At 44.3% G+C, this 18926-nt stretch overlaps 2 protein-coding genes, 1 long non-coding RNA gene and 1 pseudogene across 3 annotated transcripts; 2 read left to right on the plus strand and 2 right to left on the minus strand.

The window, feature by feature from the left end:
* Window positions 1-2141: 2141 nt before the first annotated feature.
* Window positions 2142-4839, minus strand: LOC101785196 (probable calcium-binding protein CML50). The gene is made up of 5 exons (XM_004977438.3): window positions 4193-4839; window positions 3368-3414; window positions 3065-3240; window positions 2635-2653; window positions 2142-2526 (listed from the first exon to the last, which is right to left on the minus strand). Exons 1-5 carry the CDS (start codon window positions 4719-4721, stop codon window positions 2422-2424), a joined length of 876 nt encoding a protein of 291 aa, XP_004977495.1. The 5' UTR covers window positions 4722-4839; the 3' UTR covers window positions 2142-2421.
* A 1767-nt stretch (window positions 4840-6606) lies between these two features.
* LOC106804409 lies at window positions 6607-7090 on the plus strand. Its single transcript, XR_001393259.2, has 3 exons — window positions 6607-6661; window positions 6783-6862; window positions 6945-7090. It is a non-coding gene; the product is annotated as an uncharacterized LOC106804409 (long non-coding RNA).
* Window positions 7091-7300: 210 nt separating this feature from the next.
* Window positions 7301-11686, plus strand: LOC101785601 (annotated as a pseudogene).
* Window positions 11687-14369: 2683 nt separating this feature from the next.
* On the minus strand, window positions 14370-18220 carry LOC101786269 (cytochrome c-type biogenesis ccda-like chloroplastic protein 1). The gene is made up of 12 exons (XM_004977439.4): window positions 17440-18220; window positions 17269-17349; window positions 17106-17161; window positions 16667-16794; window positions 16462-16547; window positions 16327-16358; window positions 16041-16202; window positions 15708-15780; window positions 15498-15598; window positions 15231-15323; window positions 14998-15044; window positions 14370-14691 (listed from the first exon to the last, which is right to left on the minus strand). Exons 1-12 carry the CDS (start codon window positions 17546-17548, stop codon window positions 14616-14618), a joined length of 1044 nt encoding a protein of 347 aa, XP_004977496.1. The 5' UTR covers window positions 17549-18220; the 3' UTR covers window positions 14370-14615.
* Between the last annotated feature and the right edge of the window lie 706 nt (window positions 18221-18926).

Consider the following 18926-nt stretch of genomic DNA (forward strand, 5'->3'; position numbering starts at 1 on the left):
ACACATGACTCATAGAAACATGAAACAAGAAATTTGAGGCGAGCTGGTCTGAGGAATCTCAAGAGATACCAATCACATTTCACTAAAAATACATGACTCACTGGAAAAATATCTTACACTGCATACTTACGACTTACAGGAAAAATATCTTACAATGCATACTTACATTCGAGAAGGTTTTGGAAATTACAAGAGATTTTGATACGCGTAAGGATAAAATCATAGTAAAGTACGAAGGTTATAGAAAACTTTGAAGATGTCATGATAAACTTATGAATTCTTGTAAAGAAGAGTGTGGAAGTTATTTACAAATATCTAACTCTAGAATTTTTCCCATCCTTATCCTGCCGTATAAATATCTAACTGGGTATGACACAAGTGGTATCAAATCTGTGTTGACTGTAGGATGCAAGTCTTGTTAGAAATGGTCGAGAATAAGGACTCATTTTCTTAGCAAGCCATGTCTACTCAAAAATATCTTATTTTCCTCATAAAAATCTAATTTATTTTTGTTCTTTGTCACAAAAACTTGTCTCTTTTTTGTTTTGTTTTGAGTATCTATTCTTCCTCTGTCAGATGGTCAGGACCAGGTTGACCACTCGCAAAATCACTGGAGGATACCAGGCTCGCCTTGCCCCTGCTCAGCCAGCTACTCCGGTTCAGCCTGTGGAGGAGGTTGAAGAGGATCCAGAGGAGGTTTACTACTACATCGAGATGAAAGATGGCAGTGTCATGGAGGTCGACTCGGATGGGGTTCTGGTGATCCCGACAGCATCACCAACTGTCTCAGCTTCAGGCGCTCCCGCACCAGCTGCTCCTGCATCGGACGCTTCAGCACCAGCTGATCTTGCTCCAGCACCTGCTGCTGATGGTGGAGATGAGGACAACTCCGGGGATGACAGCGATGATGAGGATGAGGACGACGATGATGATGACTACAACAGCAACAACGATAACAGCAGCGACAATGACCACGACAGCAGCCATGATAACAACAGTGGAGATGAAGATGGGAATCAGAATGGTGGACAACAGAATGTGACACTAGCTTGTGACTACGTGACTTCAGAGGATGAGCCTAGATACTTTCCCACACTGCTCTGGGAAGTACTGCAAACTCTAGGAAACACCGTGAAGCCCCTCTACATCACTCATCGTGTCTCCTGCTCCACCATGGACGACTACTACGCCACTCAGGTCCACATCTGGGAACGGTTGGCAACTTCCAGAGGCTTGAGGACTTGCATGGTGCATGACTCCACTACGCCTCACGCCACCTATGCCACAGCCGTCAGCGATGCTGCCAGGAGAGCTCTGTCGGCCCTCTGCTTCACCCACCGCCATGAGTTGAGCACCACCGCCTACCGACACCTTCCTCGCCGAGTCAGTGGCACTGAGGACACAACTATACAGTTGGGAGAAGCCGAAGAAGACTGCATCAACATTCTTGCTCGAGTCACCGTTGCTCTCAACAACGACCTCGACGGAGCTACAGCAGAGCTTGTCAAGACCCGTGAGGATTGTAGGACGCTCACGCCAAGATCGCACAGCTTGAGGCACAGCTTGCAGGATAGGAGCCACCTGAGGAGGCAGCCAAGCTCCACTACCCCACCGTTTCACCACCCCGCAAGAGGCTTCACTATGGTACGTCTAACTCTGTCACCGATCTTTTAGAGTAGGTTTTCTTTTAGACAAGGAGTTCGAGGGCGTGGAGAAGTGCCCAATCTATTGCAGCATTCTCCACACGAGCGACCACAGCCTACCGCGGCTGGCGTGCAAGACCTGCCGGCACAAGTTCCACGGCGCCTGCCTCTACAAGTGGTTCTCGACGTCCAACAAATCGACTTCCCGCTGTGCCAGACTCCCTTCTAGGCACGATTAGTTTGATGTCACCGTTTCGTAATTACTGTAGCTCCTTTTTTTATAATTATAGTTTTATACACCTCTTAATGATGCTACGGACCACGACAATGAAATGCCGGTTCCTGACCGATCTCTCTCATTTCTCCTCGTCCAGACGAGGCAGGTGGCCTGCGGACAGTGGTGAACGTAGGTATACAAACTGGGTCTCGACCGTCGCTACCGGTCGCTGTCAAGTAGCTCGCGGCGGCAACCTTGCAAAAAGGTGCTGACGACTCGAGTGGCAGAAGCATGGCACAAAAAATAACTAGTGGGTTCTTGAACAAACACATTAGTGCTATATATGAGATGCAGCATTTTCTGAGGCTAACCGTACCCACCCACAGGCATCCCAGGCAGCACATTCACCTGTTTATTTTCTGTCTAAGTACAACTTTATGATTCGCAACGCAGCAACACCAGTCAAATCCAGAATTTGAGCTCAGCTAAAAACAACTCTGCACATAACCGCTTTTACACAGCCGGCGCAATCTGAAGTCCGAACTGTGAAGTACACTGCCACTAGGCGATGAGGAAAGGAAGCACGGTCAGCATGAATGCCTCGTAAGTAAAAGTCGCAGACCCGGAGAATGCGGCGTCCTTCTCCTTGAACTTCTCAGTCAGTCCCTGCAAATTAGTCCAATCCAAACAAAATGAGCACAGGATATCGGAATAAAAGACGCCCAGAAAAAAAGGGTTTGCTGAGACTGTTTGCGCAGCATGGTGGAGGCATACCTTAACAGTGAGGCAACATCTGCAGAGGTTAAAAAAAAAAAAAAGAAGCAGTTAGGACTGTGGTACTAGGCAAACTGAAAGCATACACATAGGATATATTCATTTTTTTCAGTATTGAGTGTCACAATCAACTTGCATCAGAAAACATGGCCTGAAACTTTGGAGGCCAGTTGACGAACAAACCAGTTTCTAGGTCGATACTTTTCTACTTGTTAAGACAAGTTTAATTCAAAATTTGGAAAAAATTTGTTCCACTTCCACCAGGCGTGATAAATTTCAGTGGCAATATGAACGAGTTATGGATATCCATGACAACAGCACTGTATGATCCATTAGACTATATCTATAACAGAAAAAAACTAAAATAAAAAACATTGGCAGGCAAACAGTTAAGAAATAAACACCAATTAAATTGAAGGAAGGCCCTTACTCAATGAAGTTATCATATTCAATTGCTTTGTTCTTGCCCCCGGTCTTGTCAAATTTAGACACAAGCAGGTCTAGCACGGTTGGCGAGACAGAATATCCCAGACTGAGAAGAGCATCACGCAGTTCAGATGAGTCAATCTTACCACTTCGATCACCATCAAACCTTTCAAATATTCCCTGAACAATACAGTGAAACATTAGTATGGGATGCTAAGCATTACTTCAATCGATCAACCGATTGGTTTGCTCACATAGAACAGCAGTAAAGATTAAAAAAGGAGCATTAAGTTGCAGATCATCTTACTCTCCAATTCTGAAGACTGTAAAATACAGAAGTAAACTCCTTGGGTCCTGAAAAGATGGAAAACAAAAATTAGCATTTGAAATAATTAGGAAAGTAAGAGGTAGGAGATACAAGGGAAATGGTGAAACTACTATATGCGCATCTCATGCTTGTGGGGGAAAATGGAGAAAGAAACACAAATAAGCACTGATCTTCTGAGTTGCAGACAAATTCAGAAGCTCACAAACACATGCCCTAACTACATGCATTACAGAGAAGTGACATGCCTAGTAGAATCACTTCATACAAAAAAGGTCACATGGTTTCAATATTGGAACCGGAATTTCATGTTACTTTACTTGGTGCTGTATCCACGGTGTGTGGCTGGTACTTGGAAACAACCCTGTAATGAGTAATGTCCTCTACACTCTACTCCACATGATCATTTTCCACATAAACAAAGGGATCTACTTGATCAATTCAATATTCAGCCACTTAGTTCGAAATGAAGTAAACTCTCCATTTCTTTAAGGAAGGATCAAAATGCCAGTGCAGTCTACAGACCACAGACCAGGCAAATCCACGAACTACGAAGAGCTGCACATGTGCAATCAGGCCTCGTAGAAGTCTTCCACCTCCCGATTCCCAAAGTCGAATACGTCGGGCAATTAGTCAGAGTTGACGGGCAAATCCGGAGACATAAACGCGCTGCGCTGGACTGCGTCCACGACGCAACACCTAAACAACATCATCGCTGGCCAGCACGACGCACTCGAGGCGCGCGCCACGGACTAGAACGAACAATGGCAGGACGAAGTAGAGGAGGAGCGTGATGATGGGACTTACCGATCTTGCGGACGTTGGTGTTGGTGAAGAGGTACATGAGGAGGTGGACGGTGCGGAGGCTGAAGCTCTGGTTATAGCCTGAGAGCGCGGCCTGCAGCTCCTTATCATCGATCATCCCGCTTCCGTCGCGGTCCGCCGACTGGAAGCAGGCCACCACGTTGGGGTCGGTCCCGGGCTGGAACGCGGACGGCACCAGCGACGCGAACGGGCTCCCGTACCCGCCCGCGCCCCCGTACGCCGTCGGCGGCGCGCCGTAGGGGGTGGAGGAGGGCGGCGGGGCCCCGTAGGGCGCGCCGTACTGCTGGCCGGCGGGCGGGGCCCCGTATCCGCCGCCGCCGTAGGGCTGGGAGGAGGGCGGGGCGCCGTAGTAGGGGGGAGCGGAGGAGGAGGAGGAGGTCTTGCCTTCCTTGGGGGGCTTCTCGCCGTAGGGCGGGGCGGAGGCGGCCGGGGAGGAGCCGTAGCCTCCGCCTCCTCCGCCGGCGCCCGGGCCGTAGGGGTAGCCGGAGCCGTGCGGCGGGTAGCCGGCCATGGAGGTTTAGGGCGTGGAGAGAGAGACGAGGAGGTGGTGGTGGGGAATTTGGGAATCGAGGCTGCTTCCAACGGAATGAACGCAGCCGGGAAAAGGTGGGAGGGAGGGAGCAGGTTTGACTTTTGAGCAGGGGAGGGAACCAAAGGAAGGTTGGGTTGGAGCGTGTCAAAAGACAAAAAGGCACGGAGCCGGTATGACGCGGACGCTGCGCCGGCGCGTTGAAGCGATCACGTCCACCATGGTGATTGGTGATTAAGGATCAGCGTGGCCATGCCTGCCGGACGGGTTGCATCATCGCTCACGCGTTTCGGAGAGCACATGGAATGAAATGTTGGATAGGAGGAGCATGAATGTTCGGATGGGTCAAGATCGGGACTACAAACATGCATGCATGCATGGTCCGAGATACGGGCCCATCTTGATGACTTATGGCCCAAACCATATCGTTTCCTGGACACTGCACACATCTGACACGTCGTTCTTGGACAGAGCGCCGGTAGCCCACCGCGCGCACGGGAGCCAAGGCAACGGTCACCGGATCGTACGACGCGCAAAAGATCAAGCCACCGAATCAGTCGGTGACAAAGATGACCAGGGTAGCGTGTGCTGTGACCACTGACTCATTCGGTGGGCACAAAGGATCGCCACCGAATCAGTCGGTGTGATTAGCTTGGCTCAGGATCGGCTCAAAATCGGCTTTGTCTACTTTTAGAGCCACACCGATTCATACGGTGGCTCAAGGAGCAGAGCGGCGATTGAGTCGGTGAAGGAGAAAGGTAGCGGCTCAAGACAGTCACCGACACATACGGTGACAGTTAAGATAGGGCACCGAATCAGTCGGTGACCCGAGCCCAGGCGTCAGTGGGCGTTGGCTGCCCAACGACTAGCTGAGGTGGCGTGCACCGACTCATTCGGTGACCACCCCTGTGCACCACCAAATTAGTCGGTGCTACGTAGAATGTTGCAAACGGTTGGCAATGGCTAGTTTCTTGAGTTGGGGTTATTTATACCCCATTGCCCGGCCATTTGAAGGGTGTTAGAGCTTGGAGAAGCTATAGGCTTAGTTCTCACATACACACAAGTGCTCTATTCACCAAAGTGCTGAAGAGAAGATTAAGGAAATTAGCATAAGGATTAGGTCTTGATTAGTGCTAGTTTAGCCCTATTAGCGCATTGCTTTAGGCTTTAGCCTAGAGTTAGGTGAGGTTTGCACACCTCCTTTGTATCGGTGCTTGCATGCACCAAGAGTTGTAAATCTAGGGCTTGTAAGTCTTACGAGACTCTTCAACCACGTTTGTGGAGTGGGTGCTGCTGCTTGTGATAGGGAGGAGAGGCCCTAGGCGTTTTGCCGAAGCTCTACCAAGTGAAGAGCGGCAAGGAGCATCCGGGAGAGGCTATACGGAGACCCACTTGCGCGTGGGAAGGCCCGTCGGCTATCCTGCGAAGTTACGTGACTGGGGAGTTTATGCCCTTACGTGGGCATTCCCTTTGAGAGGGCCTCCAACAACGAGGACTAGTGGAAAGTTTTGCTTTCCAATACCTCGGTAAAAATCGCCGTGTCGCCACGTCGAGAGTTTGCCTTCTCTACCTCATTTACCTTCCGCATTTCTTATTGCACTTACTTTCCGCATTTACCTTTCCTAGAATTGCCATGTGTAGTTTGTAGAATTGAAACCTAGGGTGCAAAATTCTTTTGCGGAAGAGATAGCAATACATAGAAAAACCTAGTGCACATATAGATAGAAATTGGATTAGATTTTTTATGTGCTCGAAGTAGAACATCCAATTCACCTCCTCTTGAGGTGTCACGTCCCTTCACTCTGTACTGCACCTAAGCATATGCTAGATTGAATTTTCAGATCAGTGGGCTTTGGACCAGCCGCATTTGCTTTAGCGGTTCTTGAGGGCAACACACAGCCAGGAGTTTGGTTTCAGAAGAGGTGAGGAATGCTTTAGTAAAATAGGCCTAAAAAATGGTTTAGTACAACAAAAACATGAAAAGGAAAGTCAAGAAATGACTTCATTTCGCAAACTAAACTACGTCAAATTGTTATAATGCAGCCAGAGGGAATACCAATCGAAGCAAGGAAGCTGCTTCTTGAGCGTGCATCTCAAGGGACAAGTAACTTCGTGATGAACAAGTGATCTCTCCTTTTCCCAACCTCAAAAACAGCATTGATGTTCCAACTCGTGTTTTGTTTGAGCTAACATGTGAGTTGGCAGGCCTTCCTGGATGGTAGAAATTGATCCAAAGGAAGTCATCCTAGGAATTTATGTGTGAGAAGATATAAATGTGCTTAAATTTCCTGGATGCTGGACAATGGCCAACTAAATATTGGAGTAATTTACCATCTGCGAGAAGTTGAATGCAACAGCCAGCAGCATGTTGAAGCCCCCAGATTGAGCATGATGTTTTTGCATGAAAAATGATGGTTATAAGAAAAAAGAATACAGGTGAATAAAAACAATTTTGTGCAGCACACAGATGATAAACTTGTACGGTGGTAGACGCATTGTCTGTGCAACACCCTTACCTAAAATTCACTGCCACCATCACCAACGGTTGCCAACGACGCACGTCGTTCTTGCGCTCGCTCCAAACAGCGCCCACGGCGACGCGACACTTTCAACATCCCTCGGCGAGAGCGGTAGCCCGTAGCCCCCTAGGCGATAAGCCCACCGGAATGGCCACCATGGGCGTGGTCAGAGCATGCGCGCCTCCCGCCGCCGCGCCCACCGCTCCGTCAGCCGACGCTGCCAAGAGGAAGCCCTCCAGGAGCGCCCGCGTGCTCGTGCTCGGCGGCGCCGGCCGCGTCTGAGGCTCCACGGCCACCGCGCTCTCCAAGCTCCGCCCTGACCTCAACATTCTCGTCGGAGACAGGAACCGGTACCCCACCCTCGATACCAACTCCTCTGAAGTCTGAACCAGCAGCGTGTCCTTATCTGTTCGTTCTGAAATAATATGCCACTTATCGGTGGCCCATTTTGCCAGGGAGAAAGGTGAATCCTTTGCAGCTAAGCTTGGCGAGAAGTCTGAATTTGTCCAGGTTGAAATCCGCAATGCGAGCATGCTGGAGAAAGCGCTACAGGGTTAGTAATGACGCATCCTACTTGTGCTCTGACTAAAGCAGGCTATGCTAGAGTATACCAATTCATGTTACAATTCCACAATAGCAGTAACAATCGCAAAGCTCCAAACAACCCTCACCTGACTCCTGATGTTTGATCCCCTAACCCACTGTTTAGTTTTGCTTGAGGAGAAGAATAACTACCTGAAAATTTTCTTTTCCCCCCAGGTGTGGATCTAGTTGTCCATACTGCTGGACCTTTCCAAAGAGCGGAGGAGTGCACTGTATTGCAGGCAGCGATATCTACGAAGGTAGTGCAGAAAGTTTGCCAATAGAAGGATGCTGTGCTTAGGCACAATTGCATGCGTAGTTTTTTTTTGAAATCCATTGAAATTTAGGAAAATGTTACTTACCTGAAAATGCTATTGGCACACTTCCTTTCTCTGAGCAGACAGCATACATTGATGTTTGCGATGATACTGATTATTCGTGGAGAGCAAATAGTTTCCATGAACAAGCAAAAGCTGCCGGTATTCCAGCTATTACTACTGCTGGCATATATCCTGGAGTCAGCAATGGTAATTGGTGTATTTTCTTTCTGTTAGTAATTTGATATTCATAAATTTCCTCGCTTTGGACGGCAAGTTAGATAAATCATGTGAACTCAAGCTAGTATGAAGAGGGAAAACGGGAAATAGATTAAGCACGTATGCCCGACATTGAAATTATAGAAATGAGTTGCTTCCTCTGTGCAAAATGCATAACAATGACATATCATGATTTCGAAGAAATGACATTTACTGATCTTTTTTATCAGTGTGCTGCTAAAAGCTCTGGAAATATAATAAATGTATTTTTTATGGCGGTATATTAGTATTACTTTCATTATGTCAGTCTAAATACATTTTCTCATATTAGTGGTAAAAGTTAAAATTGTATGACTAGACATTGTCCAAAAAGAAAAACTACACACATTTATGCACTAGGGAATGGAGTAATGGACCAATGTATTATCGTTTAATTGCCAAATTGTAAATAACCTGTCCTCACCAAACTGAGAAAGAGGCTCAGTTCCGCATTTGCGCATTCCTTCTTCCAGTTCCAGGACACAATGTGATGCAAATCAAAATTGACCACATCAATTTGTGTACAGATAATTTAGTGAAATTTCTTTCATTAACTAATAGAAGTTGCCATCTAGAAGAGGTGGAATATCTTGAATTTTGTTTTGATAATTAATGTATTGTATTCTTCTCTGGTGACAGTGATGGCTGCTGAGCTCGTACGTGCTGCGAGAAGTGAAAATGGCGAACCTGAGAGACTCAGGTTAGATTTCTTTTGTTTTCTAGAAAAGGAAATGTCAAAATAGTTGTTCACTGTATGGAAAGGGTGGATATGGTTTCCTGTTGGCATTTAGCAGTTAAATCATACAAGTATGATATGTTCCTCTCTGTAGATAGGCTGAGAGTATTCATGTTGTGTTTACAAACACCTCATAATCTCTGTGTTGTATTAACCACTTTCTTCAATTGTTCCTTGATTTATGAAGGTAGTGATTAGTTTTTTTACGCATACATACCTATTTTTTATGTTGCTAAATGCCTTTTTAGATTCTTCTACTATACTGCAGGTACTGGTGGTGCTGGTCCAACAATACTGACAACAAGTTTCCTGCTTCTTGGGGAGGATGTAATTGCATATAACAAGGGTACCTCCTACATTTTCATTAGCATACCTAAGATGTTCCTCGGGAAAATTTCTAGTCATTTTATTTGTGTTACTAATTCAGGTGAAGAAATCAAATTGAAGCCCTACAGTGGAGCTATGACCATTGATTTTGGAAAGGGGGTCAGAAAGAAAAATGTTTACTTACTGTAATTACTTTGGCCAAATATAACTTACAACACTGAAATCTAATATATCCATAAGAAGCTAATACATTTCACATTCTGTTACCTATTCCAGGAATTTGCCAGAAGTGAAGAGTGCTTTTAAGATTTTAGGTGTACCAACTGTTAATGCCCGATTTGGTACTGCTCCTTTCTTCTGGAATTGGGGAATGCAGGCTTTCGCAAACTTGTTACCTGCCGTATGTCTTTTTCCTCAGATTATGCATCACGAAGTTAATTCATTTGAACCCTTCTATTTATAGTTACCAGTAGTAACTAAAACTAATATACGTTACAACCAGCTACTAGCATTTATCTTTTGGCAATCACAACATTGAACCAGTAATTCTTCTATTAAGGTTAAACCCAAACGATTTGTAATTGACTGGAATCCAGAACATACACATAACAATATTTCAGATTGAGTTGGAGTTAATTTGACCTGAGTAACTGACTCCATCTTGCTTCTTTCAGGAGTTCTTGAGGGATAAAGTTAAGGTTCAAAAGTTATACAAGTCAGTTGATCCATTGGTTCGAGCCATTGACGGCATTGCAGGAGAGCGTGTCTCCATGAGAGTAAGTTCTTTATGTGTGTTCCGGGGCAAAAAAGATCTTTATGTGTGTTAAGAGTGGTACTGGACCAATAATGGTCATTGCCTGATCCAATTCATTTAATTTGTTTCTGCAGGTAGACTTGGACTGTTCAAATGGCCGGAATACTATTGGACTATTTACTCATAAGAAACTATCTGTGTAAGTACAAAGCACGGGCAATTGAGCATTCTTGACATCCAATACCTAATTGATATCTAGTATTTTAATCTTAACATTTTCACCACCTGCTATCTGACTATTTACAAATACGAAGCTTGCATTGGCTTTGTCCAAAGCACAATGCAATATGAACTGATGATTTCCTTTGATTTACAATATCTTCCTGTGGAAATCCTCTGTTCCAATTTTTTTGTTTAAAACTGGGAAAATATCTGGTTGCATTCTCTTACAGTGTTAACGTTATGAAAAATTTCTAGTCAGATGCCACCAAAAGGAATTCATACGTCAAAATTGGAGAACTAGTTACATAAGAAAACTATATGTCTATATCTACTTTATCTAAGCATGCTATAATGGAATATTCAGATCGGTGGGCTTTGCAACAGCTGCATTTGCTTTGGCAGTTCTTGAGGGCAACACCCAGCCAGGCGTTTGGTTTCCAGAAGAGGTTAGTTTTAATGGAAAAAGAGAAAAGGAAAAGAGAAGTTTCCTTTTTTTTAGGCAAGAAAAAAGGAGTTTACAAAGGAGATTTATTCCCCAAACTAAACTGTCTCAATTTGCTATAATGCAGCCAGAGGGAATAGCAATCGAAGCAAGGAAGCTTCTTCTTGAACGTGCATCTCAAGGGACAAGCAACTTCGTGATGAACAAGTGATTTTTCATTGCCCAAACACAATAGCCTCATATTATGTCTCAGCTGATATGTTTTATCTCTGAGCTAACATGCATGTTCTGCCATTTGAATTGGCAGGCCTTCCTGGATGGTAGAAACTGATCCAAAGGAAGTCGGCCTAGGAATTTATGTGTGAGATGATTAAGTATGCTAAAATTCTTGTATGCTTGACAGTGCTCAGCTAAATCTTGGGACCTAGAGAAGTTGAATGTGGCAGCCAGCAGGATGTTGAAGTCCCCAGATCGGGAGCACGATGTTTTTGTATGATTGATCGGCTATTTTTTTTCCGAAAGGGTTGTATATATAAAACAAGTGGTACACTTGAATGGGTGTGGAAGCATGGTACATGAAACACCCTAGACCCAAAACCATTCAATGTTCATCTCTGCACATTAGGATTGATTATGCATAGGCCTCGCTTATCTTTCAGCATCAGCTCTGGGGGTGGGGTAGCTACCCATGGTGTGGTGGCAACTACCACCCGTTTGAGGATATTTTTAAAACATTATTCTTTGTCATATGGATGTTAACTAAACAAATCTACATCATTTCTTTATGACCTATATTTTTGTAAATGCAAGTGTAAGACCGTAGAGTAGCCATGTATACATGTTACTAGCTATTATTTATGTTGTGATATATGTGCCCACTGCAAAATAGTCGAACGTTCATCTTCTATAATATTTTTTTACAAATTCTGGGCTTTTACTGGCTATATATTTGTCTTTTGTTTGAGTTTTTTGGATGTGAAAGGATCCTAATTATTTATTTTATTTACTCTCAATTTCTAACTACTAGACCTCGATCACTAATTAATGAGGCATATATACTTGAAAGATTGAGGTATTGCATGCACGTCTCAAGGACCACGAACCATGTGATGAGCTAAACAAGTGCTCTGTTTCCAACATCTCTGCAGCAACCAAGTAGTCGAAAATGTCAATCCTATAATGTGAAATAGTTCCATTCAATTTTGCATCACTTACACTTCATCATTTGCCTTCGTGACATCTAAAACTCTAGCTAGAAAACAGAGATTAGGGATTATGAGGTCAACGGTATGGAGATTGCAGAATCAGGTACATACCGTGTGATCTTCGCGCGTGACGCATGCATTTGTGGTTTGTGCGTGGCGTGTGCAATTAGATAGTGTATATACTTGAGTTGACCAATGCCGACGATACGCAATCGATTATTCTTTCTTATCTCCTGCTAATTAACTTCAAAGCAAGCGAAATAGCGGCTAGTTTATATGCAAAACATGGATGGAGAGCCCCTGTGCTGTGAGGAAGAGGAATAGTTCACCATGGGCATGGTCGTCCGAGAATGCATGGCGCTCCCTGCCGCCGCCGCTGTGTGCTGCTGGGTGACTTAATGAAAAAATTATACATAGATGGTTGTGCATGTGCTTTGTTAAGTAGTACTAGCTGCTGAAATGTATAGAAGAGGTGAACATAATCAGTTCTTTTGTTGCAAAAAGTAACAAGTCTTTTATTGCTTGTTCATTTGTTGTATTCTGCTCTTGTGACAGTGATGGCTGCTGAGCTTGTGCATGCTGCAAGAAGCAAAAAAGTTTGCAAACCTGAAAGACTAAGGTTAGAGTTCTTCATGGTCTAGAGAAGTAAATTCAAAATAATCATTCGGTGTACAAAGAAGGGTGGTTGCAATATTTGGTTTTCTTCTGGTATGTGGTGGAGTAAAGTATTGTTTCCCGTTATATATATGATTTCACTCCTAAGTCCTGGTAGGTACTTAATTTGAGTAACCCTCTTATTTTAAAAACATCTCTATGTACCGCATTAATAAGTTTATAAATGATTCGAGATTTATGAATTTAGAAATTAGCATCCTTATGCATCCACTAAATCTCTTCTCTAGGTTTTCCTACTACATTGCAGGTTCCGGTGGTGTTGGCCCAACAATGTTGGCGTCAAGTTTTTTGCTTCTTGGGAAGGATGCCATTGCGTATAACAATGGTACTTTTGACTCCCTATCTGCACTAGTGGTGTTCTTCAGTGTCGAGGAATATCTTAGGAGGAACCTGGACTAATAAGCAGGAACCTGGACTAATAAATCGCATTACCCCAATTTGTCATTTTCTTTCTGCAGGTAGACTTGCAGTATTCAAATGGCCAGAATATTCTTGGATTATTTACTCATAGAAAGCTATCCATGTAAGTACAAAGCAGTAACAATTAAGCAACCTCAATATAATACCTACTACATCTAGTCACAAACAAGTGGTGTTTCAGACATCAACAAGGTCGCCAAAATACAACTTTTGATTCATCCTTACTGTTACAAATATTTACAAAACACTGCGAAAGTATATTTTGATGAAACTATATTTTGAGATAAATTTACCCGTAACATTTTTAAATACTCAAACTCAACACTTAAAAAGTACTATGCTACCAAAGTTTCAAATATTTGACTTAAGACAACACCAAAACACTACTTATTTGTGATTGGAGGGAGCAATTAATATCTAGGCCCAACATTATTTACTCATAGGAAGTTTCACTTTGCTATATAACTAAATGTTGCCAGATCTAATTAACCAGAAAAGTAAACAAACAAGAACACAGACGTTTAGGGTTTAGGGTTCAAAGCCTCTCAATTTATGAGTTTTATGTGCACGGACGTTCAAAGCTCAGGTGTACCCCTAAGTTTTAGCAGTTACTAAAAATTGTGTGGATTTTTCAGATCGGTCGGTTATGCAGCAACTGCATTTGTTTTAGCGATTCTTGAGGGCAACACACAGCCAGGCGTCTGGTTTCCGGAAGAGGTCAGGCCGTCAGGATGCTTTTTTCAGGAGGAAAAATTGAAGAGTTAACAAAATAATTTCATTGCCTGCCTAAACTGTCAATTCCATTGTGGTGTAGCCAGAGGGAATAGCGACCAAAGCAAGGAAGTTGCTTCTCGAGCGTGCAACTCAAGGAGCAACCAACTTTGTGATGAACAAGTAATTTTTGTTCCAACTTGAAGAACCTAGGACGATAGTTCAAGTGTTCAACTAAATGTGTTCCGTACTTCTGTTTCTGAGCTAACATTTTTAGCCACTTGAATTGACAGGACTTCACGGATGGTGGAAACTGGTCGGAATTAAAGTTCGCCTAGGAATTTATGTGTGAGAATGTAATGTGGGCTCAAATACCTGTTTGTTAACTTAATATGCAATTTCTGTTACAAGTATGTTGGAGTAAGCTACAATCGTCAAGAAGTTGAATGCGACAGCCTCACAGCCAGCTGAAGTTTCGCACAGTTGATATTAGAACATGATAAAATATCCAGGAATAAAATTTTAGCAGAGTAGACCTCCAAGCTCTAATTATCGAGGCCCAAACAGTCTATTAAGGTCAAGATGTTTTGGTTGTCCCGAGCCACTGTACATAACTATACACATTGTTAGCATAAGTTAGCTACTTTTCTTCTTACATTTGGATCATGTTCAACAGATCGTTGCCATGCAGTTCTTGTCCAGCAAGGACTACATTACCATGGATGTTGCAGGAAACACCCTGTCCAGTAAGGTATAAACTCCTCCACCAAGAAGAAATGCACCACTGCCAAAAAAATGTTAGTTCAGGACATATCTCAAGGGGGGGAAGGCAAGTATTAGAAGACGGAATGATTGATAATAATCTCGACTTCAGATAACATGTTTTTGGAAATAGGTGAGTTCAGTAGTTTGCAGAGCCATCACATGCAAGTGCATATGAAATCTGAAAGTTGATGAAAACTTGTCATATGTCATAAGGCTTCAGTTTCAGAATCATGACTAGAAAGCACAAGATACAAATGGATATTCAATCCAACATTTAACCAGGCACTTAACAGAAAACATTCAGATACCAGTTAGAAGTAGATACCTGATTGGGTTTATCCATGCTGAGTATCTTCTGAATGACAGCAAACTCTACAGAAGGCCATTAACTTAATTATTGGGGCACAAAAGTAGTATAACAAATTTGGTCTATTGCTGTGGTGCTATTAATTAAGTTTTAAGAGCAATTCAAAGTTCCTATCTTGTTGGGTTGTTTTTATCTGCAGTTCACACCCACCACAAAGTCCTCAAGAAAAGATAACAAGACGATATTCTCACCTGCAATACTCCAGCAAAGGAAGCTGCAATAAGAAGAGGTGCAACATAGCCAGTCGTATATGTCAACAACAAGCTTCCTCCAACAATTGGATCCTGAAAGAAAAAAGCTCAAACAATGGTATCAGGAGGAAGAATGTAATTATCTACTGTTTTACTAATCAAAGTCTCCATGATAAAAATATGATGAAGTTTTTAGCTGTGTTGAACTTTAAATAACAGTAATGAACTATTGACCGCTGAGCAACTTATTCATCCCATTATACATACTTTTGAAGTGGCCACATATCCCAGAAGGGTAGCTAGAACAGGTGTACTGCAAGGTGATGCTGCCAATGCAAATGTAAGACCAGCAAGATATGCTTGTGCACCTGCAAATTATTAGCAAAGAAAAATATTATTTGTGAAAAAAGCGAAGCTTGATGATATGCACATTAGTATTCTTAATAGGAAATAAACAATGGTGTCAGGAGGCATCACTTGAAGGGAGGTTAGCTGCAGCAGTTCGTGGGTCAAAATCACTGAAAAACGAGGGAAGTTGCAACTCAACTACCTGTTGAATACAGAATAACCAGAAAATAAACAGTTAGGGCAAAATCATGTAGTAATATGTACTGTTACGAGAGTAAAAGTAGAAATACGATTCCATCAAAATGAACTACCACCACAATCAGTTTATACAAGTATTTATGATGAGAAACTGAGAGAAACAGGCATTAACTCATAACAATTTAGCTTAAGCAAACAGGGTAGAAGAAAAGCCTTGTCTGACATGCTCCATTTTACAAATTTTTCATTTCTCCCATGATTTACCTCCAGAAGATTCAATCCCATGACAATGGCCAACCCAGAAGCAGCCACTGGGAGTCCTTGCCCAACCTGCCCATAAGCCTTTCCAGCAAAAGAGGCAGCAACACCAAGAATAGCTAAGGTTGTTGCCAGTCCTAATGAAAATGCTATTGAATTTCCAACAACCTAATAAGCAGGAAAAGTCAAAGTACATATCAGGAGTTACTCAAGGTAAGCATCCAGATGGAGATGTCCAGTATAAATGAGAATTTCTTCCTAGTTTTTCTATGGCATACAAAACCACAATTACCTCAGCCTGGCCTTTCCCAGAACCGAATGCCCCTGAAAGTTTACGAAGAAAGAATTATACCAGGGTCAATGAGTCATCAATGACAACTGATTCTTGTGAACCTATCAACTATTCAAAACATAAACACATGCTTACCTATATATCCTAGAGTCAATGGTAGAACACTGAGTGTACAAGGAGACAGACTAGTTACAAGTCCAGCGCCAAAAATGACTGCTAAGCTGGAGAATCAAAGGTAAAGGTTAGAAAGGAAGAGATATCGCAGTAGGAGGAGAAAAGGAAAAACTGAGGAGGTACAATTGCCAACAAGAAGTTAACAAAGAGAAAAAGAAAAACAGACCTAGAGAAACTGAGAGCAGATAGCTGATCCTGAACAGCCTCATTAGCCTGCTGCCCAGCTGAAAACAGCAAACCTCCAAACCAATCTCCAATGCCAAGGTCAGCCAAGAGGAGTCCTGATGATCCGTGCTGATGAGAAGCAAGTGGTTTGCAGGGATTAAAGCAAAACAAATAAACCTTTGCAATGGAAGTCTAAACAAACTGATGCAACAGGAAAGATACAAGAGCAGAAATTGACTACATTAGAAAGGCAAAAGTGTATGTTGTTGCTCATTCCTATAACTAGTACATGGTAGATGGTACAGATTCAACAGTTTTACGACATATTAGCCACGCTGTAATCATAATCTGACACAAAGTAATCAGGGATCAACAACTCCTTAATGGACATTAAACAGTGAAAATGGAACATATTTGAAGGCACACGTGATTCTCCTAACCATAGGATCCAATAGCTCAGTAGCATTTGCAGCGCCAGCAGCAACCAGACTGCCCACTGCAACCCAGACATCGCCCTCATGTCAGTCACGGCCATTTCATCGAACAGACTGCAACCGAAGTAAGCATGCCGGGAAGTCGGGAACAGGGAAGCTCGGAGCTTACCTGCCACAGAGGTCAGCAGCATGGGGCACCGACGAAGGAGCGAGCGCTTCGCTGCCGCCTCCGATTTGACTCCACGAACCACTGTATGGGAAAACAAAAACATAAAAAAAAATAGGAAGTGACGGAATAATCAAATAATGACGCGCGAGCAAGCGGCGGGCACAGACGTACCAGGGGAAGAGGAGGTGCCGGAAGCAGCAGAAGCAGCCTGGGCTGGGAGACGAAGGAGGGGTGAGCTGCTCGCTACGGTCACGGGACGCGCGGCCATGGCGGAGAGCATGGTGGTGGGCGGGTGGAGTGGACAAGCAACGGCCGACGAACGACAACGATATACTGGTTGGAACGCGTAGATATTCCTGGGCTCAGTTGATAATGGGCCTGGACGGGCCTGGCCCAAAAAACTGCGCCGAATAACGGGAAACCTGTGGCCCTCTTTGGCAGGGCTTTTTCACCGGCTTCAGATGAAGCCCTGCCAAAAGGGCATGCTCAAAATGACTTTACCAACGAAGCCGGAGAGATGCTACGAAACGGCTCACGCTAAACGGGCGGAGCTGAAAAATCTGGCTCCCCGCGGCTTCACCAATCACCCCCACCTCCTATCGTCCTAGGCGAAAGCGAAAATGCCCCAACCCGGACCTTGCTCGTTGATGGCGCGCTGGGGAAGGCAACGGCGCCCTACAATGTTGAGGAAGGGCAGAGGCGCGCCTGCAACAGCGAAGGGCGGTGGAGAAGCAGCACGCGATGGCGATGGAGCAGGGCGGCGAGGGCCTCGTGCGGCAGGTTCGAAGTGAAGCAGCAGAGGAGCGGTGGAGCCTCGCACTACGCGGCCGGAGCGAAACAGCAGGACAGCGCGGTGGCCGGTGGGGGCTTCACGCGGCGCTGGAGGAGCCTAACGGCGAGGAAGAAGCGTGCTGGCCTGGGTCTGTGGATAAGGACGGAAGGAGACAGATAGGGAGAGCGGCCGATAGAAAGAAAAAGGAACGGCCGGAAGGAAAAAACAAAGAAAATTGCGATAAAAAATAAAAGGAAAGGGAAGTTTGGTTAACGTATAAAATTTATTGAGTTTTTTAATATGAAATCACGTTATAAATGGATAGGAAATATAAATTATATGCACATCCAAATTAAATAGCTATGGGCATATTGGACATTTAACCTTCCACGTCTATCCTCTAGAATATACGAAAAGCCGTTTTGCCAAACGCTCTTCAAAACAGTTTCGGCTTCAACAGAGAAGCTGCTTCATCAGAGGAGCTATAGGCGGAGCCCTGCCAAACGAGCCCTAAGTTTTTTCTTACCCAACTTCCATTATTTGAGATTCGTGCGCGGATATAGTGCGTGCAATTATATCCGTTGGATGCATTCTTTCTCTCCCCGAGCCTTAGCTAACTCTTGCCCACAAGCCACCCCTGATCCCCTGCGGGCGCAACCCTTCGCACCGTCAATTGTGTGCGCTGCCGCGCCGATCTAGAGGCTGCGGTTCCGGGCACCACTGGCCGCGTTGGGCGCCGCCCCTAGGTGCGTCGACCCGCACGCCGCTAGTTTCATGCATCGCCGCTCCCCTAGGTTCGCCGGTCGCGTGGGCAGCTCTACCTGAGGTTGAAGAAGAAATGGAAAAAAGAGAGAAATGTTGATTTTTATTTGAAAAAGTATCGAAC

Source organism: Setaria italica, chromosome VII (assembly GCF_000263155.2).
Source record: "Setaria italica strain Yugu1 chromosome VII, Setaria_italica_v2.0, whole genome shotgun sequence".
NCBI classification, from domain to species: Eukaryota; Viridiplantae; Streptophyta; class Magnoliopsida; order Poales; family Poaceae; genus Setaria; species Setaria italica.